This window comes from Hakea prostrata, chromosome 7 (genome assembly GCF_041222555.1).
Source record: "Hakea prostrata isolate BN-2017 chromosome 7, UWA_Hpros_2, whole genome shotgun sequence".
Lineage (NCBI taxonomy): Eukaryota > Viridiplantae > Streptophyta > Magnoliopsida > Proteales > Proteaceae > Hakea > Hakea prostrata.
In genome coordinates, this window is record NC_142606.1 from 61,106,917 (window position 1) to 61,129,764 (window position 22,848).

Sequence of the window (22,848 nt, forward strand, 5' to 3'; positions counted from 1 at the left end):
AGTTGCATATGAGGAATAAGATGTTTGTTAAAATGACCAAATCAAGCCTTCATGCGGCAAACATAGCATCTGCCATTAAGATTGATGACTACATTGCCTACATTACATTGTATAAACCAAGCTCTGTTAACTTAGTGGAGAGAGAGAAGGCACAAGGTGTAGAATTTAGCTAGAATCCTGTGCTTCAGTACAGTAATAAAGTTGCTCCATTGCATGTATGTTTTGGCAGATTTTCATGTATGTGTTGACAGATTTTCTTTAAAGGTGGTGTTAGTTGATCCACCTTCCAAGATAACCCTTCTCTTTTCTAAGTCATTTTAGCCTTTCCAGCTAACCATATCCATAGATATCTTAGAACTTTAACTCTAGGTTCGTGTCTTCCATTAATAGACAAGAAGCTCAGGTGCTGAAAGCTAATCACCATTCGATCACCTGCTACAAAGGGTCATCAATTGAAATGTTTTAATCATAAGGTCCATATTGGTAGGGGATGCATATGGTCATAAGCACAAATCTAGGTATACATTAGCACCAGGAATATGTGAATCTCATTCCCAGAACCCAAAAAAATTATTTTAATGTGGGACTTGTACCAAATGGAAGAACAGATAAATGCATTTGTAAATGACAATAAATAATTAACAAGGTCCCCACATAAACACTACAATGTGTACTGTGTAAATAATGGGCTACCCTATACTTATAAATTAAAAATAAATAAAATTGAGAACCACACAAATGATGGTGGGACTCTCTTTTAACTTTTGTATTTATTTTTGTTTTGGAGATCCATAATGGAAAATATCCAACAAAAAAACTATGTCCATCCAATTATCCTGCCTATACTTTCCTTCTTATTAAACGCTACCTCCTCCATCATCACTCACATTCATATAAGCCACCACCAAACCTAAGTAGTGAGCAGAGCATAGTTCTTATCTTTCATTCTCTGGGTTTTATGTGTGGGTGTCGGTGGTTAGCTTCTGAAGTTTTGTCTCGGCAAGAATGGGTAGGAAATGCTCACATTGTGGGAACATGGGGCATAATTCAAGGACCTGCACCATTTACAGAGGAAGTGTTGTTGGAGGTTTGAGGCTTTTCGGTGTTCAACTTGAGATACCCTCTTCTTCACTTGCTATGAAGAAGAGTTTTAGCACAGATTGCTTGTCATGCACTTCATCAATCTTGTCATCCTCACCTGCTTCCTCATCATCATCTTCTCATATTTCCAGTGATGAAAATTCTGATAAAGTCTCCGGGGGTTATCTCTCAGATGGTCTCATGGGTAGAGCTCAGGAAAGGAAAAAAGGTGAGCAAAGATTGATTGAACTTTGTTTCCTTCTTTCCTGTTTTTCTTTATATGTCTGCTATTATTTTCAAGTACAAATAATTGTGTTTAATAAGATGTCTCATTGTACTGGTTAGCCATAATAAAGCATGTCAAAGCTGATGTTGGGTTCTAAAAGTTCTTTCCCTTTTACTTTTTCGGTTGTTTTGTGATTTTTCAGTAAGGCTTTGTTTTGATTGTTTTTATTTTATTGAAAAGAAACCAACTTATTTTCTACAAGTTGCAGGTGATTTTGTTTTATTCTACTGACTTTTCCAGCATACTATGTTTCCCCCAAAAGAAGGTTGCCCTCAAATTTTTCCCAACAGATCTTCATATGTTTCTGTTAATGGTTATTTATTTCATGCTTCTACCCTTGTAAAAATTTTGATGTATTGCTGATGATTCCTGTGATTGTTGTGCTTTCCTTTCCTTTTTGGATACTGGAAGAGATCCATTCAAATCAAAAGAAACACAAAACCGTAGTCCTTCAACAGCTCTAATAAAGCCAGATACACTAGATAAGTAAAGGAATAGAACCAAATAATGTCAAAGACAAAAACAGAGCCGAAGACTAGCCATCTCTCCTAAAATGAAAAAGGGAAATAGCAGAAAAGGGACCCATGCAGTTCATACTTGTTTAAACCATGTCATAGAATTACCAGTTGTTTCTTTATTTTAAATTTGTATATATAAATTCAAATCTGTGAAATTTAACCCAAATACTCTTTATGTTCACTTGTCCTTTCTATTTTAAATGCTAGTTCCTGAAACAGTTCTCTGTCTATGTGATGGATTTTATTTTTTAATATATTTTAATTCTTTTCTTGTTGGGGGTTGTGGGTGGTTAGGAGTTCCATGGACAGAGCAGGAGCACAGGACTTTTCTTACTGGGCTAGAGAAGCTTGGCAAAGGTGACTGGAGAGGCATCTCAAGAAATTTTGTCACCACAAGAACTCCAACTCAAGTGGCAAGCCATGCACAGAAATATTTCCTCAGACAGAACAACCTCAACAAGAAGAAGCGTCGGTCTAGCCTCTTTGACATGGTAAGATATAACATTCCAAATATCATAGCCTTTTTATGTTGATCAACTCAACTTCTCATCTTTCTTTGCTACCTAATTTTGACAGGTTGGAAACTACAACTCAGTACATCTTCATGGTCGTAGCACCAGTTCTAAGAGTAATAAAGCCTCCATTTCATGTGGTTTATTGCCCATTACAACCCATTCTCTCACAAGAGTAGCTACTCAGCCTGAAGGTTATAGAGACAACCTGTCCTTGACAGACCTTAATTTGGTAGGAAAAGAAGCAAAGTTAGAAAGGGAATGCCAAGACATGAAATGCTTCACATCAACTTCATGCCTTCTTCCTCTGGTGCCTGTTTTGGGACATGAAGATTCTGAGATAAGACCTTCCAACAAAGAGAATGCCTTAGCTCCTAATGTGTCACCTGAACTAGAGCTTACTCTTGCTGTCCCAAGGTCGATCAATCAAAATAAATCATCTGCAGGCTCACTCTCAATTGGACCCATTAGTGTGATATGATGACTTCTGTTAGCCATTGGTCTATATCCCGTCAATGTTCCTAAGCTCCTATAGGGCAAGGAACAACCAATTAAAAGAATCAACAAACAACCAGATTGAGCCTTATATCCAAATGAACAATCTAGTGGTGCCTTACATTAAGGACAGTGCTTGTCAAAGAAAAATGAATTCTTGTATGTCTAAATTGGTTTGTAAACGCTATGGCAATCAACAATCTTCAAGTAATTCGAAATCCATATAGTTTCTTACTCTGTTATAAGATAACAATGGAATTATTCTTAAACTTCGTCTTTTATTTTGTCAATGCTCAATGTACCCAAAAAAAAATGAAGCAATGCTCACAAGAATCATGCAAGGTAACATCTGATTGAATTACAGACCTATCAATTAAGGTAACTTTACCCTAAGGCAAGAAATGGGTTGGATTCACAAAGGGTAGTTTCTGTGCTGATACATCAAAAACAAAATGAAAGGAAGCAAAAGATGTTCATATGGCACATGAGCATATTATACACCAATAACACACAAACTTACTGAATTGGGAAAAAACATCAAAGATTTCCACAATTAGGTTACAATGATTTCTCTGTATTTTACTGACTGAAAGCATTTCATTTTAGCATTCTCAGAAAGGAGCTTGAATTGGAATATAATTTTTATGCAAAAGAACAAGAAGATTCCCATGTCCAACCAGGTTTGTCCAAATATCTCTATGATTGTTGCTTTGCACCTATTCGGAAAGGCAAGACCTTAGTATTCCTAAAATGTATGACTGAGAAACATACACATCCCTCCAGATACTTTAAATGCTCACCTTCACACATTCAACAAAAGATAAGGAAAGAGAAAGACTCAAAGAAGCAAGATTGTCCACAAAACTTGTAGAAGAGATAGTACCTTTAACCTAACCTTTAAAACTTTTGATCCCATCTCTTGCTTTTGCCTCCTTCTGCTATTCCCTTGGGAAACCGTTTAGGTTTCCCAGGGTTTTGGGGGAAGAGGGGACCGCTCTGTGTTCTCATGGTGGGGGCACCTGTTTGTCTTTTCCCCTGTCCTCATTGTTCAACTTTTGAATAAATAGAAAATAAAAGAACATGGCCCAACAAAAAAAAATTTATTATTTTTTATGGTAATCTCTATTTGTATGAATTATGTTGTGTGATCAGAACTTTTTGTTACCCAATTTCAAAGATGGATCATCTACATGATTGATATATTTTGGTGAGTGATCGAGTTTACTTGATTTTGGAGATTTGTGATGGAAGCTTCATGTCTTCTGTGCATAGGTTAGCATCTTACAGAATATAAGATTTGGGAGACAAGAACCCACAACATTAGATTATTGATTTTATTTATATATACTCAAATTTCTTCCATGCAATTCACGCTCTCAATTCACATAAAATGCATCTTACTCGACAAATTTGTTACTCTTACCATTTAGTAGTGGGAAATTATATGTTAGCAAATTACAACCCTGCTAGATGGATAAACCCGTTTACTTGATTTTTAAGTCTACATAGTAGAAAGTTCTTTTTTACTGCATTGATGCTATGAAATATTAACTCTAAAAAACACAGTCTTGGATCGATGAAATATAAACTATGTCTTGAACCCATCAAGGTTTACATACCAAGATGAATCAAATTTAATTTTGAATCATGGGTATGGTAGTTAGGGAACATAACGAAATAATGACTTTGTTTATTTTATTTTAAAAAATTTCAAGATACCATAAGATTATCTGTAAGAAACAGAAATATCTTGAATTAAATTATCTTTCTTTATTCTAAAAGGAAAATTAAATTTGATATCTATAAACAATGACTCTCTCTCTCTCTCTCTCTGAACTTTTACAAGTTGAATAGGAATGATTTGTCATATTAGATGGATCTTTTAAGGAACAGTGACCTATGAACAGCCAGGCATGTTTTCTTTACTACCTGTAATTGTCTATGAAATGTCAAATTCTTTACTAATTTGAATGTCCATATGCATTGCATGAGTACACTTTATAATGAAAGGTGGCTCTTAAAACACAGAGACGTATGAACATCTGGCCAAAATACACAAGGACAGAAGGTGGGTCCTTCTCCTTCATGAGAGGTTCCATATGAATCAAATCATATGACATTTTTTTTTGGATTTGAGTCCTGGCTGGTAAAGTCATGTGGAGACTCCTAAAAACCATCCAATGCCTTACCATCATTAAGAAGATCTTTAAATTATTTTTCCAAATTTGGGACCAAACCCATTAAGTGTCATCAGCCACATTTGGGAGCTGATGGATAACCATTGGACCACTGTGTGTGATGCAAATCTGTCCAGCAAAATTTTTTGATAAGCTCATCTTTGTCAGGGGAGAATGAATGTTTCAAGGGATTTTGTTTCAGTCATGTATATTTTGTTTAGTTTGAACAATGCACTCCGTTGGATCGAGATCTTGATCGAGATCAAAAGTTTCGATAGCTAGGAAACAGACGGCCAAAATAAAAATCTAGATCGAGATCTCGATCCGACAACTATAACTTTCGCTGAACAACATGTTGCGCATTTATTGTGCAGAACCTTTTTATTCTTTTTCATTTTTCTGGGTAAAAGTCCAGGACTTGAAAGCATGGTTTATCCTTCTTTCAATGTTTCAACCCTCATTTGTTCTTCTAATCAATTGAAAACAAGAAACATGAAGAGGGGGAGTGGGTGCAGTGGTCCTCTGAGTCGCTATCAAAGCATAAATCAAGAGACGAACTGATACATTACATGGAGATAAGAGGCAAATGGTGCAGAATTGAAGACTTGGCGACTTGGGAGTGGCAATAATTTTGCCTTTTTTGTTTTGGTTTTTTTTTGATGAAATGTTGCTTTTTTTTGTTTAAGAGGTGATGGTGGTGGAGTTAAAGTCAATACTCAATAAACAAAAGGACAATGTCACCATTTGGAGACAAGATCACCGGATCCTATTTGATGTTGTCCATATTATTAATTTTACTTTCCATAAATGACAAAACAAATGGGGACAGTGTTAAGGCTGCACCAATTTATGGAACTGGGTTTTCATTTTTTATTTTTTATTATATATATATATTTGTGAATCCGAAGAGTTTATATATAGGGTGGGGGGAATATTACTAATATAGGTGCCGCCGGATGAGTGTGAACCCAGGACCTCCTCGTGGGAAGTTGGGCTTTTAACCGCTCTAAGGGTGTCAATCGGTACGGTACCAACTTTGAATACCTAAAACCAGAACCGTACCGTACCGAATTTAAACGGTACGGTACGGTTTCAATATTTACAAAAATGGTTCGGTACGGTTTTGGTATTAAATTGGTACGGGAAAATGATTTAAACACGGTATCTAGTGCGATACAATTTTGGTACGAGTGAACTTATGTCACTTTAGTTATTAGTTCATTAAGATCCTAATGAAGTTGTGATCAACCAATCAATATAATTTGAAATTAACATAGATGAAGCAAATAATTCTAATTAATAGAGACAAAACAAGTAAATTTAAGAAGAGGAGTGAATGATGAAACAAAAAATTGAAATAAGGAATTAGGGATTGGGAAAAGGTAAAGTGTTTTAATTGTAAATTTACAATTTATATCTCTTAATTTGGTACGGTACCAATTCGGTACGGTTTTGGTACGTACCGACGGTATGAGTACCTAAAACCGGAACCGTACCGTTCAAAATTCGGTATGGTACGTACCATACCGAATTTTGAACGGTACGGTACGATGCGGTTTTAGACGGCGCGGTTAAACGGTTTCGGTACGCAATTGACACCCTTAAACCGCTCTACTAATCCACCATTTCAGAAAGTAAAGTGAAGTTGCTTGAAAAGAGACTCTGGTCAGGTATTATTATTATTACTTTTAATTAACCCAACGAGGGGATGTAATAGTAGCAACTTGTGCGCCCGCTATGTATTGTTCGGACTTTTGAGTTCAACTGAGGTCTGGCATAGTCCATAGAAGCCGGTAGCAATCCTATACCCAGATCAAATCGCATGAGAGTGAGTTTGGAATCACTAGACCACCACCTCCAAAGGTAACCCCACACAAGGTTTAAAATATCTGTCTCTGAACTTTGTAGCAATCAGGTGATTTTAAGATGTATTAGTTGTTTCCAATCTAGATACGTATTTGCTAGTATTGTGTTGTGAGATACTTTAAACCTTGTCCTCACGTCCATTTCTTTACAAATTTACGATGATGAATTTAATTGGCAACAACCAAAACTTATAAGAGTTGAAGAGTTGAAATCTCTTTGGAGTCGGAAGCCTCTTCTTTATATATGAGCTCTTCTCTATAGATCAGTTAAGATGTACTTAAGATGTACTTAAACGGCCGTAACACCCCATTAATTGGAAGGAAATGAAAAAAATAAAAAAATGCAGGTCTCCCAATTTATATAAGTACCCATGTCAACCACGGACTCATATCAGGTCCATCTCATTGTAGATTTGTGACAATGTGTCCCAACATTACATCAAATTATTAAAATCCATTCATAAGTCGGATCAAATGAGTGATTGATGTGATTTATAAATAATTTTCAACTATTTGATGTGATGTTGGGACACATGATACACATCTATAAGGGAATGCCAGAAATTGACCTGATAAATTTTCTATCAATCTCCTCTCATATGTAGCTTTTCTTACTTTGAACAACAAACATATGATATGCGTTTAATAGTGACCATATTTAGAATTTGTATTCTCTAAAATATAATGACATTTTTCATTTACTTTAAAAGGATTACTCAATTAGCAATAACCTAACACATTTTAGTGGAGAGATTATGAATTTGACTCTACATGAAGATATTATATATAATTGCTATCCTAAAAATATAACTAAGGTACACCCTACACAGCTACACATACGTGCTAACACAGATGAACCTCAGATCGAATTATAAATAAATAAGAGACAGAAATTTCCCGAGGCAAATTGACCTCACAATGGTTTCAACCATTGCTTCACTTTAAGCAGCAAACCCTAGATAAATCATGCATGCCAAATTGCCAATAGCTCTTTGGTCGTCTATCCTCTCTCTTTTCCTCCAATCAAATCAAATCAAATCAAATCCCTGTTTGATTGATTATCAAATTCGTTGTTTTCTTGCAAGGAATTTGTTTTCTAAAATTTGATCTTATCAGTTGATGCCGAATAAAAATCGGTTCCAGTGACAATGAAGTTTCCAAAGATGCTTTACGATGAAATTCACTCATGATAGAGCTTTAGGATGAATTCAACATCGCCATCATTCTTGTGTCCAGATTCAATCTTCACAAATGTGAATATTATCCACTTCCCATACCCCAATAATCAATCATATTGAGTTATTTCAAACGTAAAGTAAGGTCATGATCCATGATAGTGATGCTTTAGAGGTAATTTGGCCATATGGTTCTTCTGTATCAGTAGGTAAAACTACATACATAGATTTTTAGTCAAAGAGCAAGAATCCCTTTCCCAGCCCATACGAGACAACTTACCTCATGTGTGTGCTTCAGGCCACACAGAGTGCAACCCAACAAAAGTAATGCAATCAGCCAAAATAGAATTCTTGCTTGAATAAAACCGAGGAGGGCTTCTGTCTTCTCATATCCTCCGAAATGCAGCAGTGTCATCAAAATGAACTGATGGACACAACAAATTTCAAGCAGAAGATGAAACAAACATGATTAATTTTATACTTGTTTCATTTAATTTTTTTTTTAATGATCACCCATCATATTGAAGCAACTTGGGCGGCAGAGATCTGAAGTAATTCAGTCAGAAACTTGGCAATAGGGGGGGAAGGTGAACTAAAACTTTTACATTTCAGCATCAACAAAGCTGGTTTCATTTTCCAACCAGGCCTAGTAAGGGGATCAAAAACTAGATTGAATTACATTACATGGTGGAAACTATTTTACACAAAATTGGGCACAAGGGTCGGTTAGTAACAATAGGTCAGAATCAAAGGTGAAGCTTCAACTGTGTCAAAGATTCATTGACAACTGGATCCTGTTCTTTCGTATCCCATCTTCCAAGCTCTCCATTCTCCTAGCAGAGATTGCCTCATTTGAAACTTTGTAAGCGGTTTGGCCGACATCATTAAGAGCTTTCTATAATAAAGGAAAATTGTGAATCAGTCTACCTCCTTTGAACTCTTGGCTACCTGTTCTCCAAGAGTATCAATAAAACCCATCAGGAAAACCTGGAAATTTCCATTGTTTTAATTCTTATTTTTCTTCTCTTTTTATTTTTTAAAAACTCATGAATCATGAGAGCCTTGGACCATCAATGAAATACGCTTAGCAGTGTCTGCACGAAGGCTCTCTCCTTTAAACACAATCTGGAAATCGAAATCATATTCAGAAGTCGAAACCCTTACTGCAGTAAAACCCAGAAAATGCACACGAGAAAAAAAAAAACTCAGTACCTCATTCTGGCTACTATCAGAAGAGAACCACCGTAATAGCACTCCAAGATGCACGACAGCAGGTATCAACTTGAACAGTAATGGAGTCGTCACCTGCACAACGATTTGGTAAGTAATCTGCACCCTGGGCAATAAAACATAAACCAACAGAATAGGGAAGTCACAAACACCAATAAAGAAAAGCCAAATTGACAGTAACAATCTCATTTCTTGTGGCTGATTGTACATGCTATGAAATTTTTAAAGAAATTTTGTACAGGGTTTTAGAAATTCTTTGGCCAAATACTGTGGACAAGATGCACGCTCTGTGCACCAATACAGATTCCAATGTCTCTTCCCAAATATTTTGAGTGTACGCATACATGCTCGTGTGCCAATATCCACAATCTCTTACAAACTCCATTGAATTTACTAAAGGTAGGGCATAGACACTCCCACTGCTTCAGCAGCATATTTAACATAATGAGTGGCCACAGCAGCTGAGTATTCAGGGGTAATTCCAGAGTAACAACTGGAAATGGAAAGACTACTCAAGAATGGCTACAGAAAGATTGTGGAAGGCACACGACCCACATCCAAACTTACTACTTCCACAACAGGATTTACTTTAATAAAAAACTTCAGAGAATACCATCTTCGAGGAAGAACTATTTAGTATCTACTAATAGACTGACATAAAACCCCACCGCAACGACCACATGAGAAGGGACTGGCAAAAATAACTTTTACTTCCTTTTCACCCCAAAAAACAAAAATAGTCCCACATTCAGTTAGCCTTTTGGACCAGCACAAACTGGACTTCTTTCTCATGATTAAAGGCTTCTCAGCAAAGACACAATATCAACATAGCACATGGAAAAATGATTAAAGGAGCGACATACCAGACTAAGAGCTGTTGTACCAAGAAGCAGCAGATATAGCTTACCCTGCAAAATAATAACACATATCATCCAATTGACTAGAGCACTTACGAGAATAGAACCCAAAGTGCTTGACCTTATCAATTTGTCACTGAATGCATAAAATGTGCATAATAACATTTTAGTTATATAACACCATACTGTCTGAGCATTGGCAGAACAGTTAAGTTGCACTATCATAACCTGTTGGTTGTGGGTTCAAAATTAAAACAGCCTCTCCGGAAAAATAGAGGGTAAGGTTGCATCATCCCAGACCCCCCCCTGTAGCAGGAGCCTTGTGCACTGGGTTGCACTCTCATACCATATGAAGCCAACCCCATTTCAGAATTTCATGATAAGAACACAAGCTTTATTATTATTTGATTGCACATGCTTGTTACTTCTTGTTTTTAACTTACAAATGCAACAACGCTAATGGTAGCATACCAGTACCCATGTCACACAGGGATTGACTGCACAAACATGGTCAGGACCACTGGTTTTCAATGAGAAACCCAGGTCAAAATTTGTTACCACAAGTTGCTTGTTTGCACCAGTTGAGAGTGTGTGTGTGTGTGTGTGTGTGAGTGAGAGAGAGAGAGAGAGAGAGAGAGAGAGAGAGAGAGAGAGAGAGAGAGAGAGAGAGCAACCTCCACCAAATGAAGATTAGAAGCACGACTAAGAAGCACAAAAGCAAACTCCCCAATCTGAGCCAGAGACATGCCAACCTACACAAGCATGAGAAATGAAACCTGAGATCTTTTGTCCAAGATTATATGATTCATTGCAAGCCAAGAAATAATAAGTTATATGGTCAAAATGTTACGAGGAGTGAGGTCTTGTTGCCATAGCCAAATCCCTTCACAACCACAACGATCACAAAAGTTTTTATTACGATCACCAATATAACAGAAGCCAGCAAAATATCTACATGGTTCCAAAGGAAATGGACATGGATTAGCATTCCAATGCTAGCAAGGAAAAGGGCAGCAAAGAAGTTGCGAATAGGTTCAACCTGTGAAAAAAATGACAATAATTAGTGCACATAACATCTCAATTTGACATGTGATAGCCGGAGTTTTAGCTAAAAGCAACTATACATGTAGATAAATCTACAATGCAATCTACAACAGCAAAAAACTGTAAAAATTCCATGAAATCAAGAAAAATAAACCTCAAAACCATACCAACAACAACAACAATAAGCCTTGTCCCAACTAAATGGGGTTGGCTACATGGATTCTTGCCCTCCAATCAATTCTGTTCGAGGCCATGCTAGATACAAGGCTTAAGCTATACATATCATTTCTCACCACTTCTCCTAAGGTTATCTTAGGTCTACCCCTAGCTCTTCTAGTTCCTTCAATATGGATTATATCACTTCTCCGTACAGAGGCATTTGTAGGTCTCCGTTGAACGTGGCCGTGCCACCTCAAACGACTTTCTCGAAGCTTATCACTTATGGGAGCAACTCAATATATTTGATTAAGCATGCTCACTTAACAAGTTAAAAACTACAACCAGTTTAGCTGGGAGGTTCAGAGACTTTTGAATACCCATATTTCTAGGGTTTTTTTTTACAATGAATGAAAGGGCATTTGTTAAATTGATTTCTCAATCAATTGCAGTTTTGCATCTCATTGAGACTTGACAGGTTTTCATGTGCTCTATATATATAATTTTCATCTGGACCCCCTGAGGTTTGGTCGGGGTCACTTTTAGTCCAGTATAAATTTACTTTTGCATATGGCTCCCCTGTAGTTTCAAAAAATGATTAAATAAGGACAAACTTAACAGAAGTCGTTAGGTTAATAATTTTTGTGATGAAAATACCATTATTTTTTTTCGACTTATTTGTTTTAGTTTTTATTCTTTTCTTTTTATAACTTCCTTTCTTTAATTCAATCTACCGTAATAAAAAAAAAAAAAAAAATAAATAAAAAAAAACTTCAGCAAATAATTTCTCCTCACTGAAACTGAATATGCAGGTTGAAGCTTTGAAGCCCCACCCTCTCCAACATCTCAAAACGAATACAAGTCTACAAGGCCGGATCCACTGGGTAAGACATCCGGGAGAGCTGCCGTGGACACTTCTAAACAGACCTACGAGAAGACCTATGAGAAGAGAAGACGAAGACGAGCAATCGGAGAAGAAGAGGAAAAGCATGAAGATGAAGGAAGAGAGAAAGCGGTAGCAGCAGTGGCACAATTGCTGAAATTGAACAATTTTCAAAATCACACAAGTGAGCTAAGCAAAGAAGAGATATCTCCACCTCCTTCCTCCTCCAGCCCAGAAACCCTAGAATCTCTTATCAAAGCAAATCACAGAGAAGGGTATAACGAATCAGGGAAGCTTAATCGAGACGAAGAAAGATGAATTTGCAGCTTTGAAGAGATCTTTCCTGCAATGCAGATGGGTAGGTGTACCAATCCATTAATTGAATGAAACTGACTTTACTTTTGCTTCGTCAATTTTCCATCTCTGCCCTATTCTTTGTTTTTGTTTTTTTTTTTTTTTGTTTTATTTTTTTTTGTTTTTTTTTGTTGGTTTTTTGGAAGTAACTCAGCCTCTCTTCTTTCTTATACTCCAGTGCTCTGTTTTCCGTTTAATATTGAGACTGGAATGGGTTCTAGAAAATAGTGTTTAGTTTTGGTGGGTTGGTGAGAAATCAGATTTAATAAAATTGGGTTCCAAAAAATAGTGTTTATTTTGGTGGGGAGCGACACAGAGGTGGCGGCGCTGACAGCGATTTCTCCCAGCTTTCATCTCCGTCCTTGCTGCTGCGTTCTTGTTGCTTCGGCGCAGAGAAAATGAAGGATTACGTTTCAAAGTCCTGCAAACCCTTTGCTAAGAACCTGGTCTAGAAATTCTCTGAACATATTCTCTTTCATGGTGATAGAAACACTGCTACTGCCATTGCTTCCAAATCGAACTTCAAAATGGAATAAAAGATTCAGGAGGAGATTTAAAACCTCCAATCGCAGGATTAAAAATCAAGACTTCAATACCAGAAAATGAAGAGCTAAATGAAATACATTGTTGCCTTTCGCCTTCATTTTGAGATGTTGAAGAGGGTGGGGTTGAAAGCTTCAACTACATATTCACTTTCATTTTTGCGAGGGAGTTATTTGCGAATTTTTTTTAATTGTTTTTTGTTTTGATAAATTGAATAAAAGAAAGAAACTTATTAAAAAGAAGAAAAAAAACTAAAACAAATAAATCAAAAAAAAAAAAAAACAAGGGTATTTTCGTCACAAGTTATTAAACTAACTGTTTCTGTTAATCTTGTCCTTATTTAATCATTTCTTAAAACCACGGGGGAGCTATATGCAAAAGAAAACTTAAACTGGACTAAAAGTGACCTGGACCAAACCTCAGGGGGTCCAAATGAAAATTAACCTATATATATATATATATATATATATATATACTTGCAGAATTGTTTTAGGCCAGGCCTCTTGTGTCCCTGCAAGACTCTTTGTAGGGGCTTTTCTAAACACTAAGAATCATAAAATCATTTTTTCTTATAGCTATAAATTCCTTCATCTACAATGTCCCTGAATTGCACACAGTGATCTTGGTAATTACCATCTGAATAAAATGCCCTGATCTATCCATCAATTAAGATGCTTTCGACTAATTAAGAGCACTACCGCATTTATGAAGCCAAAAAGAATCAGGATTTTAGATTAAAGTGACAGAAGAAAAAGAAGAAGAGATTGATGTGTTTGGTAACAGTCTAGGAGAACAGCCATTCTTTGTTCTCGGAGAACAGAAGAACAGGTGATAGGTGTTATAGAATGGTTTGTTCTGGTTCTTGAAGAATGAACCAATGAGTAAAGTGGTCTGATGAAAACACAAGACATGTTCTATCAGGGAAACAGACTTGATAAAATGGTTCCAACAGTGAAGATCTCTTGAGACCACCCCCACCCCCATCCTTGCTCGCAAATCCCTTCACCTTGTTCTCCTACTCCTCGCTTGAAAACTAGATTTTTCAGACTGTGAGCCCAATTGGGAATATTTCTATTTCTAGAACGGGTATATCAAACGCCCATTTTCCAAACAAGAATGGTCACTCACCAAAGAAACATGTAAAAATGGTTTCCACAAGAATGGTCTCCACCAGAAATAAAACGTTATGAAAAGCAAACTAAAACTCTGAAGCAAACACATGTGAAATTATAAGAATTGCCTCAACTACAGAGCTTCCATAAATGCAGCAAACAAACTACTGCCTACCAAAATAAATGAAGGGTCCCATAAATGAAAGCATGATACTAAAGAAAACTCAAAATTATGATATATTTGAGCAGAAAACTGAACCAGTAGAAGTCGTAGGACATATCCACTACTTTAATTATAAAACAAAAGGAAATGGTCTTACTTGTTCAAGTGTATGTTGAGCAAGATCAGTTGTTGATATCATCACACCCGCAGCGAAAGAACCCAGTTCAAGGCTTAGACCAAGTTTGTCACTGCACTGAAATGGTAAGCATCCATCCGTCTCAGTAAATTTGTTTCACATCAATGATAAAAGGATCACTAAAATCCATGAAGATAACTAGCTGTGAAATTTTGTGAAAGGGATGCAAAGAAATGCAATAATCCTAGCACACAGAAGAATGATATGAGAAGTCAACCTAAATGAAGTTGGCAGCAAATCCAATTTGAACGAGTCTCCCCATCAATTGATCATATATCTATCAACTCAGCCTCAACCTGACCAAATGGGGTCAGCAACAAATCCTACTTGGACAGGTTTCTCCATCCATTGATCATATACCTATAATTTTCTTAATTTTTGCATTCACTGACATGAACATGATCAATTTAGCAGTCTAATAAAAAACTCTACCTGCCATCTTGACCAAACACACCTACTGCATACCAACAGAAAAGGCTGGTGTAATTCACGTGGCTATTTCCCCTTACCCGACTTCAATGAAATTGAAAAATGGACAGAAAAGAATGGCAGCAAGAGGATCACATCTTAAAATATGAAAAGAAACTCCAAAAAGAAGGGAAAACAGTGCCTTAAGAATACAAAATGATGATGCTGAGAAGGGTAAAAATGAGGACAGAGTACAGGAGCACGTAAAACCAAAAGAAGAAATGAAAATATTGGTCCAAGTAGTAATAGTGGCAGACTCACCCAAGCAACAAGTAAACAGAATGCAACTGAAGCCAATTGATAGAGTTCATTGGTCTGCCCAAGAGATAATGGTCAAAACCATGTTAGAACATTACTTGTAACATTAAACAGCTATTTAGCATCAGAAGAAATCATAGTTCTCTGCATGTAGTTCCATAATTCTACAATTTAGCCCCAGGGATTCATACCTGTGATGACAGGCTGATCATCAGCTTAAGAAACCATGGTAGACAAGTACGAGATAATATTGACAAGATCGCCAGAAATGCTATCAAGATAACCAACCTGATCAAAAAGAAGGATAAGTTCTAAATACAGTGTTTCATGGAAGAACATCAGACTAAGATATCAACCAAGAGCCCACATTCTGCACACAAAAAATTTAAAAAGCCTATATTTGCATCAGAATATGCTAATGGGAACAAAATTTGCTGAGTACTAACTAAATCCACTGAAAATAAGCAGCTAAAATCGTTCCTGTGCGCTTTCTAACATACGATACAAAGAGCAACTCCCAATATCCAGCAAACAAGAGGCCCATCAAGCTAGATAAGAAAGCTAGATAAGAAAGTAAGAAAGAATAGTACTTCAGTCACCACTCCGGCAGAGGCAAAAGAACAGTGTCCTGGAAAGTCCATACCCTCCAAAGCACTGTCCATTTTATCATGCCCCCCCCCCCCCCCCCCTCCTCCTCTCCAAGGGAAAGGAAACATGGTGTACTGAATAATCCAAAATCAAGAAATCATCCCAAGAGAAGCTTTCATTCAACAAGGGCTTCTCAAAGCATTTAGTCACAAGAAGAGATATTGCTCAAGAAAATAGGGGAGAACATAGTTTTTTGTTAAGGTGCATTCAAACAAGAAAGGTGAAAACTGCTAAAAGAATAGAGATGCATAGCTGTATTATCTCCTCCAGATATCAACACCGAGCTGTGGTAGGAAATGAAGTAATAATTATGGACACTTGCACAAGATGGAGGCTAGTGTTTTCATACCATTTCAGTTGTCTTGAACCAAAATTGTCAAAAACTGAGTGAAAAAGATATTACAATAAGAGAATGAGGACAAACAGATTATTTTACTCACGACTTAGTCATGGACATTACTCCTTGAAGAATCCCAGAAGTACCGCCCAAAATTGGAAGCAATGCAAATAGCAGACCCACAGCACAATCCTACACAGAAAGAACACTCACAATTAATGCATGACATAACTTATACATATTTGGTCTTATGGAGATCACCAAATACACCCAATTTTTTATTGTCCAGCTAACAGAAGTTCAAAGGGGGGGGGGGAATAGAAGTTTGAAGGCCAAAGATAATCATTATTTTAAAGCAATGTCCAGGATGTCATCCAGGACACTAAGAGATGCCTGATGGTTGTCCCAGCCATCCCAAGTTCTTGTGATGAATCCAGGACGCTTGCATGCCTTGTGGTTCACAAATATCCCATCCCAGCCTGTAGCAAATAAACTTTCAGGCCTCATATGAGAACGAACTGGATCTTCCACATCGGTGGATGAAGAATCGCAAACTTAATATTTTTGGATGACCATGTTCCCCGGGAAGGAAAAAAAAAACGAATACTTTTCTCTCTTTTTCAGAAACAGACAAAAATTTCCAGACTTTGGCAATAATATTTCTAGAGAAACTCTAAATGTTCCCCACATGCAGACTTCTGACCACATAGCATATGCCATATATAGATGGATGTGAGTGGCTCCATCTTTAGAAAGAAACCCACAGAATTCTCCCTGTTCATGATCCCGCTGAAGATAGCATCCAAAGAGGTTAGCAAGTGCAATTGAATTACAAGAATGACATTTCACCAAAAAGGAATATAGTGGCATTTGGGCGACTTTGTATTACTTCTAACTCCATTTTATGCCCCCCCCCCACCCGGGGCCTTGTGTAGGGTGAAGCTTGACCATTAATGTGGTTGTGGGTCCTTCGTACAGTGGGCCGATGCATAACTGCCATATGGCAAGTGGTGACAAGCCTAATATCCACATACTTGGGACATCATACAAGGACTTCCAAGGAATGAAATCAAATACAAGATTTTGGGTAAGTAATTCAATACCTGGAGAATGAGGGTTCCAATTGTTACTTGACCATGAAGAGCATTGATACTATTTCTTTCCATCAAAAATTTCAAAACCTGCATGCCGAATAAGATGTCAGATGTTTCTTGAATTAGTTACATACACCTCCATATCAAGATCACCACATTTCACGTTAGACAGTCAGTCCTACTCTATTGAACTAGCTAATATGTCACCAACACTTGTACAACTTAGCTCTAGCTAACTTCTCTGTGCAATCAGATGCTAGCATCGTTCATTTAAAGGGTTGCACTAACCTTACCAGATTCTAGCTACGGTCAGGTGAACAATAAAGCACATCAATTCCTGGGCAGGCCCTAGCACAGTGTTGAAAAGTGAGTGAGAGATCACAGTCAGATGATCTGGCCACAGGTTTAGTGTTGGCTAACAGACTTGCCACGACCCTCTAATGAGCTTGGAAGCAGCAGTGGAAAAGCTTTCTCTTTAATATATGTACAGGAGAAACAACAAATGTCAATAAACCTAGTTCACACTTCAATGATAATATGCCCTAAGACAAACATTAAGCTAATGCAAGTGCTTTTGCACTGTTAGTCCCAACCATAAACAAAGGATGGTCGCATCAGGTTAGCAGCCTGAATTGAACTTTTTGCCAGACCATTTGAGCATGAGTCGATGAAGGGTCTTTTGCCCCAAAAAACAGAAAAACACCACAAAAAATGTTGAATGAAGTTGTTTCGTTTCCAATGTTTTTGAAGCAAATTCATGGTCATTCATGCTCCTAAAGCATAATTTAAAAAGCAAACCCAACTTGCTTTTATGTTTTCTGAAACACTAAGTTAAAATTACAGTGAAGAGAATTGGTACTTTAAGTGACTGAGAACTGTGATGGTACTTTCACATCTAAAAACAAAATAAGCCTTTCTAACCACACACCTCTCACACCTTGAGCCCTAAAATCTATCAATCACCCAGCATCTTCAATCATAGGGGATTCTGCAAGTGACCTTGAGTTCACCCAAAATCTAAACAAACTTTACACGGGTGGGTGTGCAGATAGCCAGACACCCAACTCCAAGTTCTAAACTAACAAAATTTAGAGTATAGATCATGTTGACCACACAGGAAGCCCCACCTAAATCATGTAATCCTAATAAATAGGAAACCAAAAAAACTATGACGGCTCAGTCACACTGGTAAATTTCTACCATTATCACCGCACGATACATAATATCAGTTTATTGTGAGGCAATCTGAACCACTACTTACTACGCAGTTGAGTCACACCAAAAGACAGTTAATGGAAAGCCAGCAAGACTTGAAATAAGCCCTGAAGTATCCTTCATTCATCCCTGGTATATATCATTTTTGTATTAATCTATGCAATTATATATTAATAATGCATACAAGGATCTCTGCAGCCACTCAAACACTAGTAAGATGGAGTGATATGGTGATTGGTGAAAGCTAAAGGAACGAACAGGTTGAAAGATATCGACTTGGGGTGAAAAGGTGAGAAACATGGCTGGTCCACGCTAAGTAACAATGATTACCTCAAATCAAGGTTTAAAATATCACACGATATAATACGATACTAGCCAATACGTATCCATATTGGATGCAATTGATATTGTACATATTGATATGTCTCTATTGGATTGCACTAAAATACACTGGCCAGTATAATACAATACTCTATACAAGACGATACATCTCTTAAAACACTTGACCGATACAATACTTGATACTGATACGTCAAACTCACCTCAAAAAGAGCCAAATTGAGAAACATCCATACAGAGAACTCCAATTAGTTTGGGCACAGAAAAGGTGACTTTTATATAAGAACTCTTATTATTTAGGAAGTAATGAATTAAAAGTATTCAGGTTTGCACAACCATAATGTAGAAACATTCGCATATGCGAAGTAATGCCAAAGGTCTTCCAAAACCACTTCACTAACTAAGAATACGGTTAGAGATAATGAGAGATAACATGATAAGGGGAGTTCCCTATCATGGTTTCCTTATTGGTTTAGATTATGGTTATTAGTGTCCTAACCTAAGTGAGTTTCCTACTAGGCATTAGACTTAATTAGGTAAGAGTTAAGAGTTATATTTGAGTTATATTTCCTTTTGTAATTCTATTTCAGATCATTATAAATAAATGCTGGTATGATAGAATACATAGATTCTACCAGCCAGCCCTATCCTCATATTATTCTCTCTTCTTCTCCCTCAATTTCTCTTTCTTCTTCTCTCTACCTAGTAGTGGTTACAGATCTTGGGATTGTTTACAAATACATCTGAAAAATACATAAAAAGGCAGGAATGTAAGAAAAATAGCAGAGAATTACCACTGCTGTCGAAGACATTGATAACAATACACCAACAAACACCCCCTCAGAAGGTTTACCACCACACAACTGCAGAAGGCATGCAATTGCCCAAATCAGTACTGCAAACAACAAAATATCAAAAGAAAGCATAACATGGTTCTCCCAATTTTCTTCAAAGATAAGAAAATTAAAAAACAAATTTACTTCCCAGAAGGTTGGAAAGTTAAAATGTTGATATAAGAATAGAACACAAAGTTAAGAGACTTTAATGCCTAATAGAACAAATTTAAAGGTTATAAAAGGTAGGGAAAAATGGTTTTAACCTACCTAAATAGATATCTCGTAACTCAAAAAAATTGGCAAAGAAATGAGGGAACAAGAGTAATTGACATCCGGAAAAAAAAGAAGAGTAACTGACATCATGATATGCTATTTGTCCCAAAGTACAAGATACTAAAACGTGTATTGAAAAAAATATCAATACGAATTCTATCAGACCATCATTGATATTCATGACGGGCTCGCATAGATAAGGCAACCAGTAAAAAGTTGGTATAAGGTCGGATGAAAAATAGAACCACAATAATTTTAATGGAGTTGATTTAGCCTGCCTGGAATAACAACCTCTTTGAAGGCTTAAGCCATATGCAACTGATCCAACCTTGTTTTCTAGTCTAAAGGGGGCTCAGGATGCAATCTTTTCAGTTTATTTTATATATATGGGCGGACAAACAAGAGAGGAGTTTGTTGAGAGGACCAAAAAGTCCCTCTTGATCCAGCATTAGGATCGGAGGTATCATCCCTTTCCTATTTTCACTAGGACTTCACTCCTATATCGTACTAGAGTCTTGGGTTCCTACTTTTTTTATTTTCTACCTTGTTTTTGTTTCCCATTTCAGTTCTAGATTGGTTTTCTATTCCTTCTTGTATTTATGTGACTTTTCCTACTCAAAGTAGGAGTTGCTCAAATTGTAAACTATAAATTCCGCATTGGGGGCCACCAATAAACTCAACTTACTCTGAGCCACCAGCAATAACCTCTCAGTTTACAACATGGTATCAGAGCCCTAGGCTCTACACTCGATCCATATAACTGAAGATCTCTATGCTGTTGTCTCTATTATAAAGCCAAATCGCAGGAGCGATCTTCACCAGCTTTACTTCTTCAAACATCACTGCTAGTTGTATTGTTTCAGCAATCTGGTGAAGGACATTACATTTCCTAAATCCCCGAGTAGGTTTACAAATTTTGTTTTGCTGAAAACCCTAGCCATGACCCTTTTTTTAACCCCAACCTTGAGGACAGCAGTAAAAGAAATAGATGGATCCAACTGCTGCCCTCCCTCCTTCCATTATCATGATCTAGAACCTTTTAATAAGACCTGCCCAGATACTGCTCTCCTCAATACCTGAAGATTCTACCCTTTTTCGGCAATCTTCCTTTTTTGGATACCTAACCTTGAGGTAGGTCTGAAAAATATGTATACCTAGCAGTCTCTACACATTTACAATCTGCTTTTTAGGGCTCAAGTCACTGACAGTTTGGAATATTTTTGTCGTAATTTTCTCTTTTTAGTGATCTATTTTAGGGCTGTATTCCAGACAGATATTAAGTAAAAGAGTTCAGATCTTTGAAGGTTGTAGTCCCCCCCCCCTCTTTTAGGCCTAGTTAGTGTTTGTACTTCTGATTTAGTTGAAATCCTAGATCTGGTCATGTAAGAAGATGTCTACATCAGAATCTACTACAAGTCTACAACAAAAGAACCTATAAGTACTAGTGTACTACAGCTGAAAATCCTAACAAGAATGACTACTGACCATTTGGTTATCTTACAATCCTAGATAATTCAAAGCACACCGCCCTGATAATGGCAAAGAATATATGGAGCACTGTTTTCAGGCATACTTGGCAGATCATGGTATTCTCCATCAGATCAGCTATGTTGATACTTTTGCTCAGAATGGCGTGGCAGAAAAAAAAATCGAAACTTGTCATTAGGAGCATGTTTTTGCATAAGAGCAGTGGTTTAACCGGGAGGGTTCTTCATCTGTAGGAGGAAGGAGAGCACAATTGACCATACTCGATGACGGTTTCTAAAATAAAGTGAGGACAGTGGTGAAGATGCTTGAGCCTATGGTGCAGGTGTTGAGAATGGTAGATCAACAAAGAAGAACTACTCTACCACAATATGGGCTGCAGTAGATAGGGTGAAGCAACAAGTTGTTCATGTCTACCCAAAGGGCAACAAGAAAATCCTCAACATCATCCAAACTAGATGGGAGTCTGTTGCAGCATCCACTACATAAGGCTGCTGAGTTGTTAAGTCTAGGAATCAATTTAATTTTCATTATATTATCACACTATTAAGTATTGATTTCCCTCTTATTTTTGCCTATAGGGTTTGGTACTATAGGCCATGGGTATCCTGCTTGGTCAATACATTAAGGTGATGCTGCCATGTCTCCTCTTCAGTGCCTTCTTCTTCTAGTGGAGCATATACCACTTCTTCCTGTTCCTAGGGTTTAGAATCAAATACAGCAATTCCCCTATTCTGTGGGCAATCTCTGGCATAATGTCCTTTCTCATGGCAATAGAAACATCCTCCAGGATTGATAGTATTGGGAACACTCCATCTTGCATTCATCCTAGGTGGTGGTGCATTAAGGCTAGAGTTGGGTGTTGAGGAGGGTAAGGCAGGGTCTTTTCTGACATCCTGACTTGCTGGTTTCTTTTGGAACTGCAAGGCTTCAGGCCTAAGAGCTTTATCAAATAGGTCCCCTAGGTCAATTACATCAGTAACACCCAATGCCAACTGGATCTCAGGTTTGAGTCCCAATTTAAACCTAGTCATAGACTGTAATGGGCTTTCTATAGTACCAGTTCCAGAAACCAAAGTATCAAATTGCTGAATATACTCTCAAAGACTATTAGGTTACCCTGCTTTAGAGTCTAGAATTGTTCCTGGAGCCTGGCCTTGTAATGTCCTGGAAGGTATCTATCAGTCATCTCTCTTCTCATCTAGTGCCAAGTATGGGTCTCTCTGTCATCTAGGTACAGCTCTCTTGA

General features: G+C 37.2%; 2 protein-coding genes across 5 annotated transcripts in view; one reads left to right on the forward strand and one right to left on the reverse strand.

Moving 5' to 3' along the window:
• The first annotated feature begins 839 nt into the window (after positions 1–839).
• On the forward strand, positions 840–3,680 carry LOC149011570 (transcription factor KUA1-like). The gene is made up of 3 exons (XM_089164111.1): positions 840–1,309; positions 2,179–2,375; positions 2,461–3,680. The coding sequence occupies exons 1-3, from the start codon at positions 1,006–1,008 to the stop codon at positions 2,875–2,877; spliced, it is 918 nt and encodes a 305-aa protein (XP_089020237.1). The 5' UTR covers positions 840–1,005; the 3' UTR covers positions 2,878–3,680.
• A 4,103-nt stretch (positions 3,681–7,783) lies between these two features.
• The window catches only part of LOC149011571 (K(+) efflux antiporter 4-like), a 46,045-nt gene continuing 30,980 nt past the window's right edge, over positions 7,784–22,848 (reverse strand). Inside the window, exons 9-19 of one of the 4 annotated variants that reach the window (XM_089161093.1) lie at positions 19,800–19,868; positions 17,461–17,538; positions 16,461–16,549; positions 15,564–15,660; positions 15,376–15,429; positions 14,608–14,703; positions 11,046–11,234; positions 10,870–10,947; positions 10,202–10,246; positions 9,321–9,413; positions 7,784–9,003 (exon numbers count right to left, since the gene is read on the reverse strand). In XM_089161093.1, coding sequence (XP_089017219.1) covers positions 8,878–9,003; positions 9,321–9,413; positions 10,202–10,246; positions 10,870–10,947; positions 11,046–11,234; positions 14,608–14,703; positions 15,376–15,429; positions 15,564–15,660; positions 16,461–16,549; positions 17,461–17,538; positions 19,800–19,868 — 1,014 coding nt within the window. In that variant the 3' untranslated portion in view covers positions 7,784–8,877. Of the gene's footprint in view, positions 9,234–9,320; positions 9,414–10,201; positions 10,247–10,869; positions 10,948–11,045; positions 11,235–14,607; positions 14,704–15,375; positions 15,430–15,563; positions 15,661–16,460; positions 16,550–17,460; positions 17,539–19,799; positions 19,869–22,848 lie in introns of all 4 variants that reach the window. The other 3 variants (XM_089161090.1, XM_089161092.1, XM_089161091.1) reach the window with 3 other exon arrangements.

Excerpts from the sequence above, each read along its gene's own strand:
- LOC149011570 (XM_089164111.1), top strand. The coding sequence starts at position 1,006 with ATGGGTAGGAAATGCTCACATTGTGGGAACATGGGGCATAATTCAAGG. Across the intron at positions 1,310-2,178 it reads AGCTCAGGAAAGGAAAAAAG|GAGTTCCATGGACAGAGCAG; the intron begins GTGAGCAAAGAT and ends GTGGGTGGTTAG. Across the intron at positions 2,376-2,460 it reads GGTCTAGCCTCTTTGACATG|GTTGGAAACTACAACTCAGT; the intron begins GTAAGATATAAC and ends TAATTTTGACAG.